Source organism: Oryctolagus cuniculus, chromosome 7, assembly GCF_051225735.1.
Source record: "Oryctolagus cuniculus isolate XC-2025 breed Fujian yellow rabbit chromosome 7, ASM5122573v1, whole genome shotgun sequence".
Taxonomy (NCBI): domain Eukaryota; kingdom Metazoa; phylum Chordata; class Mammalia; order Lagomorpha; family Leporidae; genus Oryctolagus; species Oryctolagus cuniculus.
The window spans coordinates 140,950,291-140,969,945 of NC_142873.1; the positions used below are offsets into that span (position 1 = coordinate 140,950,291).

Consider the following 19,655-nt stretch of genomic DNA (forward strand, 5'->3'; position numbering starts at 1 on the left):
AGAAGATGGCCAAGTCCTTGGGCCCCTGTACCCATGTGAGAGACCCAGAAGAAGCTCCTGGCTCCTGGCTTTGGATCAGCTCATCTCTGGCCATTGTATTCATTTGGGGAGTGAACCAGCGGAATAAGACGCTTTCTCTCTCTCTCTCTGGCTCTACCTATCTCTCTAACTGTCTTTCAAATAAATAAATCTTAAAAAAAAAAGAAAAGAAAAGAAAAGCAAAAGCCAAACGGGGCTGCAATTGTGGTGCAGCAAGTTAAGCTACCACCTGCTTAACTAGCCCCCATATCTGAGTGCTGGTTTGAGACAGCTGCTCCACTTCCAATCCAGCTCCCTACAAAAGCACCTGGGAAAGCAGCGGAAGATAGCCTACGTACCCGGGGCCTTGCCCTCCAAGAGGGAAACCAGGATAGAGCTCCAGACCTGTGGCGTTGGCCAGGCCCCATCCTAGCCATTGTAGTCATTTGGGAAGTGAAACAGCAGACAGAAGATCTCTCTCTCTCTCTCTTTCCCTGTCACTCTCTTCTTCAAATAAATAAATAAGCCAAACAATTAAAGAGGAAAACGGGAAAAAGAAATGAAAAGACATTTCTTCACAGCAGAAGAAACTACATGGATAACAATTTCATTGGTCATTAGTGATGTGTAAATTAAGATCACTATTAAAGGTGCTGGTGCTGTGGCATAGTGGGTAAAAGCCACTGCCTACGGTACCAGCATCTCATATGGACACCAGTTCGAGTTCCAGCAGCTCCACTTCTCATCTACCTTTCTGCTATGGCCTGGGAAGGCAGGAGAAGATGGCCCAAGTCCTTAGGCCCCTGCACCTATGTGGGAGACCCAGAAGCTTCTGGCTCCTGGCTTTGGATCAGTGCAACTGCAGCCATTGCAGCCATTTGGAGAGAGAACCAGCGGATGGAAGACTTCTCTCTCTCTCTCTCTGCCTTTCAAATTAATTAATTAATTAAAAAAAAGAAAGTGTTAGACATGATACCACTTGGATATTTCTACTATGTTAAAAAAATCACTATTAGATAGGGTTTTATACCCAGTTGATCTGCAAAATTTAAAATTCCAATTCCCAATGTAGAGAGGAAGTAACTCAAGATATTTCATACATTGTCAGTGAGAGTACATATTCTCTGAACCACACTGAAAAGCAACATGACATTTAATGTTCATGTACCCTACAATACAGCAATTCTACTAAAAATAGAGCCAAAGACATTCCTACACATGCTGGGCACTGTGGCGCAGCAGGTTAAGCTGTGACTTAAGACACCTGCATCTTTTATCAGAGTGCTTGGTTCAAGTCCCAGCCACTCCACTTCCTTTCTAGTTCCCTGCTAACACACCTGAGAAGCAGCAGATGAGGGCTCAAGCATTTGAGTCTCTACCAACCACGCAGGAGACCCAAACAGAGTTCCTGGCTTCTTTAGGGAGTGAAGCAGCAGACAGAAGATATATCTTTCTGCATCTTTGTGTCACTCTTTCAAACACATACATATATGTATGTATATACATAAAGATTTTATATATATATATATATATAAAACTACAAACATATATAAAGATGCTTGTTTCCCACATCAGAATGCCTGGCTTTTATTCCTGGCTCTGACTCCGGACTCCACCTTCCTGCTAAGGCAGACCCTAGGAGGCAGCTATAATGCTTCAAGTAATTGCACTCATACCACGTAAGCTGAAGACCTGGATTGCATTCCGGGCTCCCAGCTTCAGCCCTAGCCATTGTAGGCATTGGGGAGTGAGTGAAACAGTGGATTGAGTTCTTTCCCTGTCTGCTTCTCAAATAAGCAAATTATTAAGTTAATTTTTAAAAGCCTTGATTAGGAATTTTTGTAAGTAAATATAAATCAGTGGTAATAAAACATTTCACACACCTACCTAATTAGGCAAAAAACTTAAATTTGACAAAATCATGTGTTGGTAAGAACTAAAAGCAACGACAATTCTATATCGATGGCAACTACGAATCATTTTTGCTTATGTGCTGACCCAACAATTTTACTCCTAGTGTATCCCTCTAGTGGAACTCTAGCATATGTCCAACAACACACATGTTCAAGAATGTTCAGAGAGGGGCCGGCGCTGTGGTGCAGCGAGTTAAAGCCCTGGCCTGAAGCGCTGGCATCCCATATGGGCACTGGTTCTAGTCCTGGCTACTCCTCATCCAGTCCAGCTCTCTGCTACAGCCTGGGAAAGCAGCAGAAGATGGTCCAAGTCCTTGGGCCCCTGCACACACGTGGGAGACCCAGAAGAAGCTGCTGGCTTTGGATCGGCGCAGCTCCGGCCTTTGCGGCCATCTGGGGAGTGAACCAGCGGAAGGAAGACCTCTCTCTCTCTGTCTTGACCTCTCTCTGTAACTCTTTCAAATAAATAAAATAAATCTTAAAAAAGAAAGAAAGAATGTTCAGAGAGGCAGGTTGTTTGGCCTAGCAGTTAAGCCACTGGTTAGGACCCCGGTGCCCCACATTGCAGTACCTGGGTTCAACTCCTGGCTCTGGCTCCTCATTCTAGTTTCTTGCTAACGCAGACCCTGGGAGGCAGTTATGATGGATCAAGCAGTTGGAAACCTAGATTGAGTTCCTGGCTCAGGGTTCCAGGCCTCTGGCTGTTGCAGTATTTGGGAAGTGAGCCAGCAGAGGCGAGTTTCTTTCTTAAGTCTTTCTTTCCTTCCTTCCTTCCCATCCTCCCTCTCTCTCTCTTTCTTTCTGCAGGTATTATTAGTGAGCCAGCAGAGGGGAGTTTCTTTTTTTTTTCTTCTTTCCTTTGTTCCTCTTTCTTCCTCTGCCTCTCAAAAAAAAAAAAAAAAAAAAAAAAAATTAAGTAAAGCTTTTTTAAAAACCTAAAAAAAATTAAGAATGTTCACAGTAGTGTTTATGACCAAAAAACAGAAATAAATCAAATGATCACCACTAGTAGACAAATTGTAGTACATTATTTCAGTGAAGTACAGTAAAAATAAATACCACTACATACTTCAATATTTATAACTCTCAGCAACATGTTGAACAAAAAAGGCAATCACATAATAAATACTCTATGATTATAAAATTAAAAAATACTATGTTTAAAAATATATACTAGTAGGCCTGCGCCCCGCAGCTCACTAGGCTAATCCTCCACCTGCGGCACCAGCACCCTGGGTTCTAACCCCAGTTGAGACACCGGATTCTGTCCCAGTTGCTCCTCTTCCAGTCCAGCTCTCTGTTGTGGCCCGGGAGCGCAGTGGAGGATGGCCCAGGTGCTTGTGCCCTGTATCCGCATGGGAGACCAGGAAGCACCTGGCTCCTGGCTTTGGACTGACGCAGCGCGCCGGCCGTAGAGGCCATTTGAGGGGTGAACCAACGGAAGGAAGACCTTTCTCTCTGTCTCTCTCTCTCTCACTGTCTAATTCTGCCTATCCAAAAAAAAAAAAAAAAAAAAAAAAAAAATTACATATATATACTAGTAAAACAACAGAAAGGAAGGAAATAATCTCAAATTCAGGGCAGAGTTAATTCTAGTGAAGAAGAAAGGCTTAGAAAATGATACACCAGGATTTTTATGGTAATGGAAACAAACTAATGATATTAATTGAATTGTGATTCTTTATCATACATACATATATATACACATACATATACAAACACACACTATAAAAATCCTTTCACAGCCACTCAATATTTAATAAAAACACTTTCTTAAAAAAAGAACAAAAGAACAGAAGGCGATGAATAAGAAGCCTGAGAATATACAAAATTAGCACCGCAGGCAAGGAAGAGAGCAGAATTCTTGATTATGTAAACAGGAAGGTGTCTGGATGTAAAGTGAGGATATAGGTTCTGGGAGAGATTAATCCGATGTACGGGGACAGAAGCTGTGGAAGGACCAACGAGGGTGAAATGAGGGTGAAATTTTGTGAAAAAGACCTCAGCGGGTCTTGTTCAGGTAGAGGTAATGTAACAACTTCCAACAGTAGTCTAAGGAACTTCTTTCAGGTATGACTCCCAGAAGACATCAGTTTTGGGACAGAGCCTAAATTAACAGCCACTTTCACTTTGTGAAAGGGACGGATGGATCACAGACAGCTCAGAGAAGGGAAGGGCAGGAGGGAGGAAGCCAGAGAAGCTGGAGAAAAGGACCAAATGGACAGTCAGTGGAGAGGCAGAGGCAGAGGAGAAGGTCACATTAAGGACAACAGGTCTAAGGGCTTGCGCTGTGGTGTAGCAGGTAAAGCCACCGCCTGCAGTACCAGCATCTCATATGGATGCCAGTTCAAGTCCCGGCTGCTCCACTTCCAATCCGGCTCTCTGCTATGGCCTGGGAAATCAGCAGAGGATGACCCAAGCCCTTGGGCCCCTGCACCCATGTTGGAGATCCTGAAGAAGAAGCTCCTGGCTCCTGGCTTCAGATAGGCCCAGCTCTGGCCATTGTTGCAGCCATCTGGGGAGTGAACCAGCGGATGGAAGACCTCTTTCTCTGTCTCTGCCTCTTTGTAACTCTGACTTTCAAATAAATAAGTAAATCATAAAAAAAAAAAAAAAAAATGGGGAAAGAAAGACAACAGGTCTAGCATTAGGGAAGAGAGATGATACTAGGTTTTTCCTTTAAAAGCTTATGATAGGGGCTGGCACCATGGCACAGCGGGTAAAGCTGCTGTCTGTGGAGCCGTCATCCCATATGGGCGCCAGTTCAATCCACTTTTTTTTTTTTTTTTTTTTTTGACAGGCAGTTAGACAGTGAGAGAGAGACAAAGAGAAAGGTCTTCCTTCTGTTGGTTACTCCCCAAATGGCCGTTATGGCCGGCGTGCTGCGCCGATCCAAAGCCAGGAGCCAGGTGCTTCTTCCTGGTCTCCCATGCGGGTGCAGGGCCCAAGCACTTGGGCCATCCTCCCCTGCACTCCTGGGCCACAGCAGAGAGCTGGACTGGAAGAGGAGCAACCGAGGACAGAACCCAGGGTACTGGTGCCGCAGGTGGAGGATTAGCCTAGTGAGCCGCAGCGCCGGCCTCAATCCACTTCTGATCCAGCTCCCAGCTAATGCGCTTGGGAAAGCAGGATGGGTAGCCCAAGTATTTGGGCCCCTGCACCCATGTGGAGACCAGGAAGAAGCTCTTGGCTCCTGGCTTCAGACTGGCTTAGCTACGCTGTTGCAGCCATTTGGAGGTAAACCAATGGATAGAAGATGTCTCTCTCTCTCTGTCTCTCCCTCTCTCTGTCCATAACTCTGCCTTTCTGTCTTTCAAATAAATGAATAAATCTTAAAAAAAAAAAAAGTTTATAAGAACACCACAGGGAAATTCACCTCCCATAAGGAAGTCACTGCTGGTTGCTTCCCAAAGAGCCATCCTGTTCCTTCTTCCTTGGTAACAAAATGTACCCAGCCCTAGGGATAGAATCATGATTAGCCTAGGCCAGCTCTGGTAATTCTATCCGTCTACACTGGTGAGTGGTCTCAGGAATGAGATGATGGGAGGTAAGGGGGAGTGTATTGGGAAGCTCCTGGGGAGTTTTTCTCCTTGATAGAAAGAGCTAGGCGGCTCCCCAGAGTTCCTGAAAACCTCTGCTGCCTTGTATGCTTTCTTCCCCACCTGTTCTTCACACCTGATAAAGCACTGTGGTCCCAAGGTCTGCTCGCCCTGTCTACCTTCCCCAGTTGGCTCCACCAGCTCCAGAGACACGACAAAGCCATCTGGGACAGAAGACTCATCTCCTTTCAGTCTCTGGAATGGTGAGAAGGATGCTGCTGTTGCTAGGTTACTCAAACTGTCAGTACAGCCTTTAACAGCAGGCACCACGCCATAAAGCAACATGGGCCCCCAGCCCCTCTTTATTTTCTCACTTGGACTCTAGCAACAGGCTCCTAAGTGGCCTACCTGCTTGTAAAATACATGCCTATCTATTCTTATATCTTTTATTTAAAACCTTTCACTTTTCCCCCACCACCTCCAGAACAGATTAAATTGGGAACCACCGAACCACATTTGGTCCGCACGTGTATTGATGTGTTTTATATACAAACATTTAAAACAAAAACCCTGTGCCAACATTTTAAACCGAGGAGGTTTTGCATACTAATTTGGATTTCCAGCTTCTTAAAATCTGGAAGACCAGGTAGAATCAAGTGGAGCTGAGACTGGTGGTTAGACAGAAGCCTACACTCTCTCGTAACCACAGACTTGGCAACTTCTCCAACACGATCCCCAGTCACTCCTTTTTCAGCCACTGGATTTCCGACCCTGGCCTACAAGAGTGGTTTAGCACAGCACACCCAACGCTGGCTGACCTCTCCAGCTCTACGCCCTGCCTCACGTCTGTGAATTCACATTGTATCCCTACACATAAAAACGGATTTTTCCTCAAATACCTCAGCCTTTTTGCATATATAATATGCATATGCATATACTGCATATATTCTTCCCCCTACCAGTCCCCTCCTGAACTCAAGGATAATTTTTTGTAAGATTTATTTATTTATTTCAAAGTCAGAGCTCTTCCATCTGCTGGTTCACCCCCCAGATGGCTGCAATGGCCAGGGCTGGGCCAGGCTGAAGCCAGGAGCCAGGAGCTTCATCTGGGTCTCCTACTTGATGGCAGGGACTCAAGCACTTGGGCCATGTTTAGCTGCTTTTCTCAGGACATTAGCAGGGAGCTGGGTCAGAAGTGGAGCAGGGGCCGGCACCGTGGCATAGCAGGTAAAGCTGCCGCCTGCAGTGCCAGCATCCATATGGGATGCTGGTTCAAGTCCCGGCTGCTCCATTTTCAATCCATCTGTCTGCTATGGCCTGGAAAGCAGTAGAAGATAGACCCAAGTGCTTGGGCCCTTGAAACCACATGGGAGACCCAGAAGAAGCTCCAGGCTTCTGGCTTCAGATTGGCCCAGCTCCAGCCATTGCAGCCATTTTGGGAGTGATCCAAAAGACAGAAGACCTCTCTCTGTCTCTCTCTGTCTCTGTCTCTCTCTGTCTCTGTAACTCCACCTTTCAAATAAATAAGTAAATCTTAAAAATAAATAAACAAACAAGTAGAGCAGCCAAGACATGAACCAGCACCCATATGGGATGCCAGCTTGGCAGGGAGTGGCTTTACCCACTACACAACACCAGCCCCTCCAGGCTAAATTCTATTCAATCTTTAAAATTTCTCATATATCACTTCCTAGAATCAATTCAAGCCCCCTTTCCTCCTTCCTTCCTCATTATCTCTGCATCTTGCACATTTTCTAAACTGTTGCTCTTACACACTGCAGTATGATTTATTTATATGGGGGTCTCCTGCAGCTGGGAATTGAATACAAGTGCTCCGAAGTGGAACACAAGCATCTTAACTGATAGGCCAATGCCCACATTTGCTTAATGAGTGCATGGTTTAGAAAATCAGATAGTAAATGGCATTTGGGGGACCAGAGCTGATGAGGTAACAGAGGGGAACACTCGCAGTAAGTAACTCACATAGATTTCCATTTTCCGGTAGAGACCATAGTTGAGCAGCAAGTTGTGAGTCATGCGGATCCGGTGAGGCTTCATTGGATGGCCTTGTCCATAGTAGTAATTCCCAACATCACCTGAAGAACAGGGAGAGTTCTGATGACCATTAGACACATACTCCCAGGAGAACCCAGGAATTTTTACAGCAATCTGTCTTTCTGGGTTATTTCTTGAGCCCAAGATTATCTCTCTACCTAAAAGAAATGTAACTCTAAAAGAAAAACACAACAAACTGGGGTCTCTGATGAGGTCAGCACTTAAAGATCAGGCTAGCCCATTTTCTTCTAGAGCCCACAGGCTCAAGATAGCATGAAGGGTTCATTCCTAGCTACTGGAGAATAGCAGCCAGTCAGGTGATTCACCTCAATATACCTCCAAGGAATTCCCTCCCACAACAGAAAAACAACCATTACTACTCAGAATTATTATAAGCCACAAGTCACCTCTGATATATTGTGACACCTTAAATGTCAGAGCAGATTCATTTTATTTTCTTACTGGATCCTCACAACAATAGTAGAAAATATATAGGACAGGGAGTATTATTCTTATTTTATAAGTAAGAAAACTAAGCCTTTATCATTGCTTGCTCTATGCAGAGGTGGGGAATTTTTCTCCGCCAAGGGCCATGTGGATGGATATTTATATCATTCATGGGCCATACAAAATTATCAACTTAAAAATTACCCCACTGTAGACTTACTGAGCTTCAAGTCCCACTGCAGTTGAGGCCCATGGGGCTGATGTTCTCCACCCTGAATAGCAACTGCCCTTTTTTTTAAAGTTTATATATATATATATATATATATATATATATATGATTGATTTATTTAAAAAGCAGAGTTACAGAGGGATTTTCCATCACTGGTTTCCTCCCTAGATGGCCACAATGGCCAGGGCTGTGTCAGGCCAAAGCCTGGAACTTGGAACTACATCCTTGTTTCCCACATGGGTGCAGAGGCATAAGCACTGGGCCATCTTCTCCTGCCTCCTAGGTGCATTAGCAGGGAGCTGGATGGGAAGTGGAGCAGCTCTTACAGAACGTCAGCATTGCACTCGGTGGCTTAACCCACTGCTCCACAGAACACTGGCCCCTGGCAACAACATTCCAACTGGTCCTCCTGCCTTCCATTCAAACAATCTGCTACACTATCACCAGTTATGTTCCTAACACACACTGAGAACATCATGCCTCTGCCCCAAAATCTTTAATGGCTCCCTATTCCATATAGGATAAAGAGTAGAAACAATGGGGCCGGTGCTGTGGCGCAGCAGGTAAGGCTGCCACCTGCAGTACTGGTATCCCATATGGGCACTGGTTCAAGACCCGGCTGTTCCACTTCTGATCCAGCTCTCTGACACAGCCTGGGAAAGCAGTGGAAGATGGCCCAAGTCCTTGGACCCACACGGGAGACCCAGAAGAAGTTCCTGGCTCCTGGCTTTGGATCAGCGCAGCTCCAGCCATTGCAGCCAATTGGGGAGTGAACCAACAAATGGAAGATCTTTCTCTCTCTCTCTCTCTCTGCCTCTCCTTCTCTCTGTGTAACTCTGACTTTCAAATAAATAAATAAATCTTTCACAAAAAGAGTAAAAAAAAAAAAAAACTTCAGTAAGACTGAACTTCATTAAGACTTTCTTAATCTCCCTTTCTAACTTGATCTCCTGCTACCTACAACCACCTTCTCCAACAAAACACACTCATTCATACTCACTGACTTTAGACCAGCGCAGACAAACTATCGTCCTTGGGTAAAATACACTGGCTGCCTGATTTTGTAAATGATATTTTACTGTAGCACAACCACACCCTTGGTTTATATATTGTCTATGATGTTTTCACACCCCAATGGCAGAGCTGGATAAATAAGTAGTTGCCACAGAGATCCACCAATCAGGCAACATGAAGCCCAAACTTTACCATCTTGCCCTTTACAGAAAACGTTTGTCAAGCTACGCTCTAGGCACATCAGATCATTACCAGCATCCTGAAAAAGGCATTGACTTCATAGGGAAGTATGCTTTGTTCAGACTATTCCTTCAACCTGGAATGTGCTGCTTCCTCACACTACAAAGCCCGGCTCTGGCTCTAAATCCTTTCTCCATTAAAATAAATGGCCTTTTCCTCTAAATGCAATTTGTATATATCACTCCATTAATTTTGCATCTCAATTATTTTTGTATCTATCTACATCTACAGACTGGGAACCCCTTAAAGGCAAGAATAAGGAATATATACAGGGAATAAGCCCTGTATATCACAGAGGTTCAATAAAGATTCATGAATTGAATGTAGACTCAGAGAAGTGCCCAGCGAAGATGACACAGCTAATGAGTGTTCTGGGAGTCTACTTTCTTTTTTTTTTTTTTTTTAAGATTTATTTTATTTATTGAAAGACAGAGTTACAGAGTGAGGTAGAGACAGAGAGATCTTCCATCCGCTGGTTCACTCCCCAGAGAGCCACAACAGCTGCAGCTGCAGAGAGTTACAGAGGTAGAGAGAGAGAGAGAGAGAGAAAGAGAGAGAGAAAGTCCTCCATCTGCTGGTTCACTCCCCAAATGGCTGCAACAGTCAGAGCCAGGAGCCAGGAGCCAGGAGCTTCTTCTGGGTCTCCCACTTGAGTGCAGGGGCCCAAGGACTTGAGCCATCTTCCACAGCTTTCCCAGGCCCTAGCAGAGAGCTGGATCGAAAGAGGAGCAGCCAGGACTAGAACCGGTGCCCATATGAGCTGCCAGAGCTTGAGGCCAGGGCTTTAACCTGCTGTGCCACAGTGCCGGCCCCTGGGAGTCAACTCTTTTGTCTCCAAATCTAGTATGCCAGAACCTACATTGGATTTCCTAATACCTACTTCAGTTTGTACTTGTTACAGGGTTCTGTGGGGCTACTCGGTAGACAGTTCCTTGAACAATGCTTCAAAGTTGAGTGAACTATACACCCAGAGATCTCTTCTTAGAAGGCCATCAGGATGAGGCAGTTTTCAGCATGCTATGTAAAGAAAGGCCTGGGCCTCGATCCCAGCAACTTCCTTACCCAGCAAATCCAGACCCGGCCAATGCTCACACCCGATACTCTGCCTAGACACTACCTTAAACTCTTAAAGAGCTTTCCCATCACTGTTCTCATAACAGGAACTGCTACTATTTCAGTTTTATAAGAAAGCAACTTGAGGCTCGAGCCTAGCGCTGTGGTGTAGCGGGTGAAGCCAATGCCTGAAGCGCCGGCATCCCATATGGGTGCCGGTTTGACTCCTGGCTGCTCCACTTCCCATCCAGCTCTCTGCTGTGGCCTGGGAAAGCAGTAGAAGATGGCCCAAGTACTTGGACCCTTGCACCCACATGGGAGACCCGGAAGAAGCTCCTGACTCCTGGCTTCGGATTGGCTCAGCTCCAACTATTGCAGCCACTTGGGGAGTCAATCAGCAGATGGAAAACCTTTCTCTATGTCTCTCCCTCTCTGTCAATAACTCTACCTCTCAAATAAATAAAATCTTTAAAAAAAAAATTTGAATGTCACTACAACACCCCTTCATGAACAACCCTCTCTCTCTGTCTCAGACAAGGTTCCCTTTAAGAAGCTTCAACCTTATCGCTCCTCTTCACCTATCCGTTCATTCCTGAACCTACTGCAGTCTAGCTTCTGCCCCAACTCCTGACAACACTTGCCCATTCACTCCCTACTTGGCTTCAGTAACTCAACACTTTCCGGTTTACTTCCCTCTCTGGCCACTCCCTCTGTATCTTTATTCATTTAATCAACAAATATTGATTAAGGGATGACTATGAGCTAGGCCCTGTTCTGGGGTCTGGGGTCTGGGGGTACAGAAGCACACTGCCTGCAAGACCAAACGGGCAGGCCGGCGCTGCGGCTCACTAGGCTAATCCTCCGCCTTGCGGTGCCGGCACACCGGGTTCTAGTCCCAGTCGGGGCTCCGGATTCTGTCCCGGTTGCCCCTCTTCCAGGCCAGCTCTCTGCTGTGGCCCGGGAAGGCAGTGGAGGATGGCCCAAGTGCTTGGGCCCTGCACCCCATGGGAGACCAGGATAAGTACCTGGCTCCTGCCATCGGATCTGCGTGGTGCGCCGGCCACGGCAGCCATTGGAGGGTGAACCAACGGCAAAAGGAAGACCTTTCTCTTTGTCTCTCTCTCTCACTGTCCACTCTGCCTGTCAAAAAAAAAAAAAAAAAAAAAAAGGCCAAACGGGCAGCCCCATCCACAATGAAAGAGGCACTAGGCCTTTCCTCAGTCCGCTTCCAGCCTGGGACTCCTTCTCTTCTCCCCCTACACGACTTCTCAAGTGATCAATCATCTTCTAACCTAGCTCAAAGTACCATCTATTTGCTGACAACTGATACCAAAAATCCCTATCCTCTCATTTCTGTCTTCTAAACTGCAGACCTGAATGGCCACCACCTCCTAGGTGCCTCTACCTGGATACCCCTACACATAGCATAGTCACTGAAGTTATGACCAGACGTGCCCTTCTCCTACTACCAAAGTCTGGCCCACAACCAAAACCGGGGTCACAGCCTTCTTCCTTACCCATCCACTCACTGATGTCCCAGAGTGACACAAGGCCACTTCATGGAGGGCTGGCCCTTTGGCATAATGGTAGAGATGCAGCTTGGGATGCCTACATTCCATACAAGTCCTTGAGTCCCTGCCACCATGTAGGAGACCTGGATTGAACTCCCAACTCCTGGCTTCCGCCTGGCCCAGTCCTGGCTGTTTTGGGCATTTGGGGAGTAAACCAATGGATGGGGGGTCTTTCTGTCTCTGTCTGTCTCTCTGTTTTTCAAATAAAAATTTCTAAAGCTGGGGGCCGGCGCTGTGGCACAGTGGGTTAATGCCCTGGCCTGAAGTGCCGGCAGCCCATATGGGCGCCGGTTCTAGTCCCCACTGCTCCACTTCCAATCCAGCTCTCTGCTAGGGCCTGGGAAAGTAGTAGAAGATGGCCCAAGTCCTTAGGCCCCTGCACCCGCATGGGAGACCCGGAAGAAGTTCATGGCTCCTGGCTTCAGATTGGCACAGCTCCGGCCGTTGCGGCCAATTGGGGGGTGAACCAGCGGATGGAAGATCTCCCTCTCTGCCTCTCCTTCTCTGTATGTGTAACTCTGACTTTTAAATAAGTAAATAAATCTTTAAAAAAATGCTTATAAAAATATTTAAAGCTCATGGGAAATGCATATCAAGAAAAAACTGCACAAATTTTTAAAAAAACGTGTACACCAAAATAAACTTATCTTTGAATTTCATTTTTCCACGGGCTTTTTGGCAACAGTGTTCATATTTCTCAAGTCTACAACTGATGATGGCGTGAACTTGCACTAAACTTCAATGATTCACAAGAGCCCTGAGAATAAAGTCCAGTTTCCTTGGGCGAGGACGCCCAGCCCTGGGTGACTCGGGCCCTATTACCTTCTCAAGCCTCATCACTGGTAACCTTTCCCTCGCCACTGGTAACCTTTCCCTCCCACCACACTAGGCCCCAAACCTAGGTAGGCCTCAGCCACGCTGTCAAACCACCTCCCGTGTTTCAGACGTACCGTCCTCCCCGGAGCTTCTAAACTTGCTGTTCTTTCCTTCCCTGCACCTGGCTCATAACTCCTGTTCTTCAGGTCCTGGCTGGGATGACACCACCTTCCCGATTCCTCTGCTTCTCCGCGCTCCCATCACACCCTGGGCCCTTCTTTATCCCCAACACCCAGGCTGGAGACGCCCAGCCTGCCACCCACTAGTTCCCCCTCCAGCCTGCACCCTAAAAATAGGGCATGGGACCTGGCCAGCCCCACGGCCCCAGCATCTAAACACCACGTAGCACACAGCGAGCTGCCCAGTGGACTTCTGTCAAATGAAAGGTCTGTTTGAACAGGTTGCATCCCACCCCCACCCCCACCCCGCCCCGTGCGATCCTAGGGGCCCCGTGTTGCAGCAGCAACCGCAGGCCCTGCTCCGGGACTGGGGGAGGGGAAGCAGGTGACCCATCCTGCAGGACTCGCATCGAGGAAGACGAGGAAGGCGCGGGACCGTGAAAGAGCTTCGTATTCAGAACACCCGTCAGATCCGGCCTCCCCCGCCCCCACCTCGGACTCGGCCTCCCCGCTGGGCGTCCCACTCAAACTCTCCACTCGGGACTTCTTCAGGATCTCGCCCGCAACATCACGCGGGCTTCCCGCACACGACGCCCTCTCGGCCTCAGCCTCGACCTCCTTTCCTCTCAGCCTCCTCCCTCAGCCTCGACCTCCTCCTCTCAGCCTCCTCGCTCAGCCGTGCCCGCACGCCTCGGCCTCGCGCCCTCCCCTCTCAGATCTGCTCCGCTTCAGCCTCCCTCTCCCCGATCCGGCCCACCAGGCTCCGCCCCCGGCGCGCGGACGAGGCTCACCGTCGTAGTAGTAACAGACTTTCCTCCTGGTGCCCTGAGTCTGCGCCATCTTGCTCGGCTCCTGTCCCTCCCGTCGGTCGGTCCGTCAGCCCTCCCGCCCGCGGCTCCGCGCAGCGTCCAAGCCAGGGGGGAGGGGGCGGGCCTGCAGCGCGCCCCGCCCGTCCCCTCCCGAGCTCACCTATAGCCGCGCAGCCCGGGCACCACTCCAGCCAATCAGCTTGCGCGGGGACAGGCCCGGAACTCGGCAGGGGGCAAGGGCAGCCCTGAGAGGCCGCCTAGGGCCCCTTGGGCCTGTACCAAGGTCCGCGACAGAGGGGTGGGGGAGCTACCCCGGGACCGTACCATCAGTCCCGGGGGAGGAAAGGCGCTCTGCAAACTTCAGTCCCATTTCGTGGTTGAAAGCGCGCTTGGAGATCGCAGGCCAACTTTCCAATTTCACGGAGGAAAAACCGAGGCCCACAGGGGAAAAGTGACTTGCGCAGGGTCACTCAGCCCATGGGTGGGCTGGGGCGCGAATGTAGAGGTGGAAGAAAGAAACCGACAAGAAAGGGAAATAAAACGAATGCTTGTCCTGGGCCGAGTGCGGGCCATGGCTTTACCAGGGTGAGCTCCGTGACTCCTCACGGCGGCTCTGGGCTGGGGCTCTTAAATCTCCACTTTCCAGGGAAAGATAAAGAAGGTTGGGAACTGCTCAGATTCACACAATTCGTCATGAAATTCCATTTGCAACTGTACTTTTTTTTTTTTGGTTGCCTGCTGTGCACCGGAGGCCCTAACAGGGGCAGAAACCAGCCTTCCTGGCTCCAAAGCCCACCTCCCGACTGCAGGCCCCCAGGATGACCGAGGAGGAAAGGGGATTATCCTGTTTTAGGAGAGTAGAGTTTCCCAACCTTGAAACTGCTGAGATGTGGGCCTGGAGAGCTAGAGGGGGCTGTGCTGTGTGTTGCAGGGTGTTTAGCTGCGTCCCTGGCCTCTCTCCAGTCAATGCCAGGAGTGCACATGGGTGAGCATATAGCCCCTTGGTTGTGACCATCAAAATCGTCTCCAGACATTGCTGATGTCACCGGGGTGAGGGGAACCCAGAGGCCGTATTAGAACATCCCACATCTGTCCTTGTGAACCACTGTGCTAGACTGGTCTTTATTAAAGCTGAAGGAGCTGGCCTATTAAAATAACTATGTAAACACTCGGTGAGTGCTTCCTACCTCCGAAACATCCTGCTCACTTAGCTACTTCTCAGAGGTCCCATAGTCAACAAGATACATTTTCATGCCTCCTTGTTAACTGGCAGACTTGTGTTCCTCACTTGGGAACTGGACTTGAGCCATTAATTATAAGGTAACAGGAGACCTAAGACGGGAGGTGCTGGGACAGAAACAGCCAGGGTCAGGGAACAAACCCTGTTCCCAGTTCTGCCCTGCAGCTTCCCAGACAGCCTTGGGTGGGTTTACTTACCCCTTCTGGGCCTTTATTTCCTTCTTTGTAAAATCAGGATGCCAAGAATACAAAGTCTAAGACCTTATGGTGGGGGCTGGGTCTGTGGCATAGCAGGTAAAGCCGCCACATGCGGTGTCGGCATCCTATGTGGGCGCCAGTTCAGGACCCAGCTGCTCCACTTCCCATCCAACTCTCTGCTGTGGCCTGGGAAAGCAGTGGAAGATGGCCCAAGTCCTTGGGCCCCTGCACCCGCATGGGAGGCCCAGAAGAAGCTCCTGGCTCCTGGCTTCGGATCAGTGCAGCTCTGGCTGGCCACTGTGGCCAATTGGGGAGTGAACCAGCTCTCTCTCTCTCTCTCTCTCTCTTTCTCTCTCTCTGCCTCTCCTCTCTCTGTGTAACTCTGACTTTCAAATAAATAATTGTTTCTTTACTTAGTATAGAGTTGATCTTCTGTATATAAAGATAATTAAAAATGAATCTTTTTTTTTTTTTTTTGACAGGCAGAGTGGACAGTGAGAGAGAGAGAGACAGAGAGAGAAAGGTCTTCCTTTGCCGTTGGTTCACCCTCCGATGGCCGCCGTGGCCGGCGCGCTGCAGCCGGCGCACCGCGCTGATCCGATGGCAGGAGCCAGGTACTTCTCCTGGTCTCCCATGGGGTGCAGGGCCCAAGCACTTGGGCCATCCTCCACTGCACTCCCTGGCCACAGCAGAGAGCTGGCCTGGAAGAGGGGCAACCGGGACAGAATCCGGCGCCCCGACCGGGACTAGAACCCGGTGTGCCAGTGCCGAAAGGCGGAGGATTAGCCTAGTGAGCCACAGCGCCGGCTCAAAAAAATGAATCTTAATGAAGAATAGAGGGGCTGGCGCTGTGGCACAGTAGGTACAGCTGCCACCTGCAGTGCCGGCATCCCATATGGGTGCTGGTTCGAGTCCTGGCTGCTGCACTTCCAATCCAGCTCTCTGCTAGGGCCTGGGAAAGCAGTGAAAGATGGCCTGAGTCCTCAGACCCCTGCAGCCACGTGGGAGACCAGAAGAAGCTCCTGGCTCCTGCCTGCGGATCAGCAGAGTTCCGGCTCTTGCAGCCAATTGGGGAGTGAACCAACAGATGGAAGACCTCTCTCTCTCTCTCTCTCTCTCTCTGCCTCTCCTTCTCTCTCTGTGTAACTCTGGCTTTCAAATAAATAAATAATCTTTTTAAAAAAATAAAGAGTAGGATGGGAAAAAAGAAGTAAGAAGTGGGATGGGATGGGTGTGGGGGTGCGAGGGTGGGTATGGGGGGAAGAACCGCTATATTCCAAAAACTGTACTTATGAAATTTATATTTATTAAATAAAAGATTTCTAAAAACAAAACTCACTAGTAAAAAAAAAATACCTTATAATGGCCTGCAGGATCCAAAAGAAGGAGAGGGTTAGGATCAAATAAGATCAAGAGTGTGGCTGGCAGCATCTTATAAATTGCAGAATAGGGGTTATAAACTCAGATGCCTATGGAGGTCAGGCAGCTGACGGAAATGGACTTTTATTATGACTCAGATGCTCTTTGCTTGCATACTTTATTTTTTTATTGTTTGCATACTTTAAAAATTGAATTTTTCATGGGCCAGTGCTTTGGTGTAGTGGGTAAAGCCAACGCCTGCAGCGCAGGCATCACATATGGGTGCCAGTTCAGGTCCCGTCTGCTCCTCTTCCAATCCAGTTCTCTGCTGTGGCCTGGGAAAGCAGTAGAAGATGGCCCAGGCCGGCGCCACGGCTCACTAGGCTAATCCTCCGCCTAGCGGCGCCGGCACACCGGGTTCTAGTCCCGGTTGGGGTGCCGGATTCTGTCCCGGTTGCCCCTCTTCCAGGCCAGCTCTCTGCTGTGGCCAGGGAGTGCAGTGGAGGATGGCCCAGGTACTTGGGCCCTGCACCCCATGGGAGACCAGGATAAGTACCTGGCTCCTGCCATTGGATCAGCGCGGTGTGCCGGCTGCAGTGCGCCGGTCGCAGCGGCCATTGGAGGGTGAACCAACGGCAAAGGAAGACCTTTCTCTCTGTCTCTCTCTCACTGTCCACTCTGCCTGTCAAAAAAAAAAAAAGAAGAAGAAGAAGAAGATGGCCCAAGTCCTAGGGCCCCTGCACCCACATGGGAGACCTGGAAGAAGCCCAGCTCTGGTAATTACGGCCATTTGGGGAGTGAACCAATGAATGGAAGACCTCTCTCTCTCTCTCTCTCTCTCTCTCTCTGCCTCTCTATAACTCTGCCTTTCAAATAAATAAATAAATCTTTTAAAATATTAAATTTTTCACTTCATGAAAAATATATCTTGGTGTTGGTATTGTGCTGCAGCAGGCTAAGCCACCACCTGCTGTGCCAGCATTTTATACGAGCTCCAGTGCAAGGCCACTTCTTAATTCTTTTTTTTTTTTTAAGATTTTATTTAGAGTCTAGGGGAGGCCATGGCGTCGCTGAGGTGTAGCACTGTGGTCTGCGTGATCTGTCTGGAGAAGCCCAAATACCGCTGCCCGTCCTGCCGCGTGCCCTACTGCTCCCTGACCTGCTTCCGAACCCACAAAGAGCAGTGCAACCCTGAAACTCGTCCTGTTGAGAAAAAAAGATCAGCTGTCTCTGCCAAAACTACGAAGCCGGTGGAAAACCAAGATTGACAGGGAGATGGAGAGAGAGAGAGAGATCTTCCACCTGCTGGTTTACTCCCAAAGTGGCTGCAGAGGCCGAGGCTGGACTGGCTGAAATAATGACGACTCTGTAGCTGATTTTCTGAATAGTGATGAAGAGGAAGACAGAGTTTCTTTGCAGAATTTAAGGAATTTAGGGGAAGCTGCTACGTTAAGAAGCTTACTGCTGAACCCACACCTGAGACAGCTGATCATCAGCCTTGATCAGGGGGACAACAAAGCCAAGCTCATGAGAGACTACATGCAGGAGCCCCTGTTTGTGGAGTTTGCCAACTGCTGTTTAGGAATTGTGGAGCCATCCCTCAAAGAAGATTCTTAAAATGGATTTATATGCTGTGAGACTGCCAAGCAACCAGCGAGTGAGGGGCTCTAAACAAGGCAGGGACCGGCAGGACCCAGATGGCTGAGGTGGGCTACGAAGCTGCCTGGGCTCATGCTTCAGGCACATGGTGTGTATGACGAGTGGCAGATCCTTTATATTTATAAAGGGAAAACTCAACATCCAAATGGTGGTTTTAAAATGTTTTATTTTTGGTGTACAGTTGTGATGGACATCAGTGGTATCATTGATCAAGTTTCACACCCACTGAGGTGAAAAACTTGAGCAGTATTAAATAACATGATATGGTGAAAAAAAAAAGATTTTATTTATTTATTTGTGAGGCAGAGTTACAGACAGAGAGAGGGAGAGACAGAGAGAAAGGTCTTCCACCCTCTGGTTCACTCCCCAAATGGCTGCAATGGCCGGAGCTGGACCAATCAGAAACCAGGAGCCAGGAGCTTCTTCTGGGTCTCCCACATGACCACTTGGGTCATCCTCTGCTGCTTTCCCAGGCCATAAGCAGAGCGCAAGATCAGAGGTGGAGCAGTGGAGAGTTGAACTGGTGCCCATATGTGATGCCCGCGCTGAGGTGCTGGCTTAACCTACTACAGCACCACAGTGCCAGCCACTGCTCCACCTCTGATCCAGCTTCCTGCTAATATGCCTGAAAAGGCAGCAGAAGATGGCCCAAGTATTTGGGGCCCTGCCACCCACATGGGAGACCTAGATGGAGTTCTAGGATCCTGGTTTCAGCCTGGCACAGTCCCATCCATTGCAACCATTTGGGAGCGAACCAGTAGATGAAAGGTCTCTTTCTCTCTCTTTCTCTCTAAGTCTGCCTTTCATTTTTTTTTTTAATTTTTATTTTTTTAACAGGCAGAGTGGACAGTGAGAGAGAGAGAGGGAGAAAGGTCTTCCTTTGCCGTTGGTTCACCCTCCGATGGCCGCTGTGGCCAGCGTGCTGCGGCCGGCACACCACGCTGATCCGATGGCAGGAGCCAGGTACTTATCCTGGTCTCCCATGGGGTGCAGGGCCCAAGGACTTGGGCCATCCTCCACTGCACTCCCTGGCCACAGCAGAGAGCTGGCCTGGAAGAGGGGCAACCGGGACAGAATCCGGCGCCCCAACCAGGACTAGAACCCAGTGTGCCGGCGCCGCAAGGTGGAGGATTAGCCTAGTGAGCCGCGGCGCTGGCCCTGCCTTTCAAATAAATAAAATAAATCTTTAAAAAAATGTCTTTCATCAAACATATCACCATGTTCGGGTGTATTTAGCTTTCTCTCTTTATAATGAAAATATGAATACCAAAAAAATTTTCATTTTCCTCTTTGCTGTAAGAACTACAATGCAAGGTT

The 19,655-nt window shown here is 48.6% G+C and overlaps 2 protein-coding genes across 3 annotated transcripts in view; one reads left to right on the forward strand and one right to left on the reverse strand.

Moving 5' to 3' along the window:
- Window positions 1-13,980, reverse strand: part of HDAC1 (histone deacetylase 1) — a 34,668-nt gene extending 20,688 nt beyond the window's left edge. For both annotated transcript variants that reach the window (XM_002720715.6, XM_089301085.1), the window contains exons 1-2: window positions 13,866-13,980; window positions 7,454-7,566 (exon numbers count right to left, since the gene is read on the reverse strand). In XM_002720715.6, coding sequence (XP_002720761.1) covers window positions 7,454-7,566; window positions 13,866-13,914 — 162 coding nt within the window. In that variant the 5' untranslated portion in view covers window positions 13,915-13,980. The remainder of the gene's footprint in view (window positions 1-7,453; window positions 7,567-13,865) is intronic.
- A 3,738-nt stretch (window positions 13,981-17,718) lies between these two features.
- LOC100348855 (zinc finger HIT domain-containing protein 3-like) lies at window positions 17,719-18,481 on the forward strand. The gene is made up of 2 exons (XM_089336761.1): window positions 17,719-17,942; window positions 18,034-18,481. The coding sequence occupies exons 1-2, from the start codon at window positions 17,741-17,743 to the stop codon at window positions 18,294-18,296; spliced, it is 465 nt and encodes a 154-aa protein (XP_089192887.1). The 5' UTR covers window positions 17,719-17,740; the 3' UTR covers window positions 18,297-18,481.
- The last annotated feature ends 1,174 nt before the right edge of the window (window positions 18,482-19,655 follow it).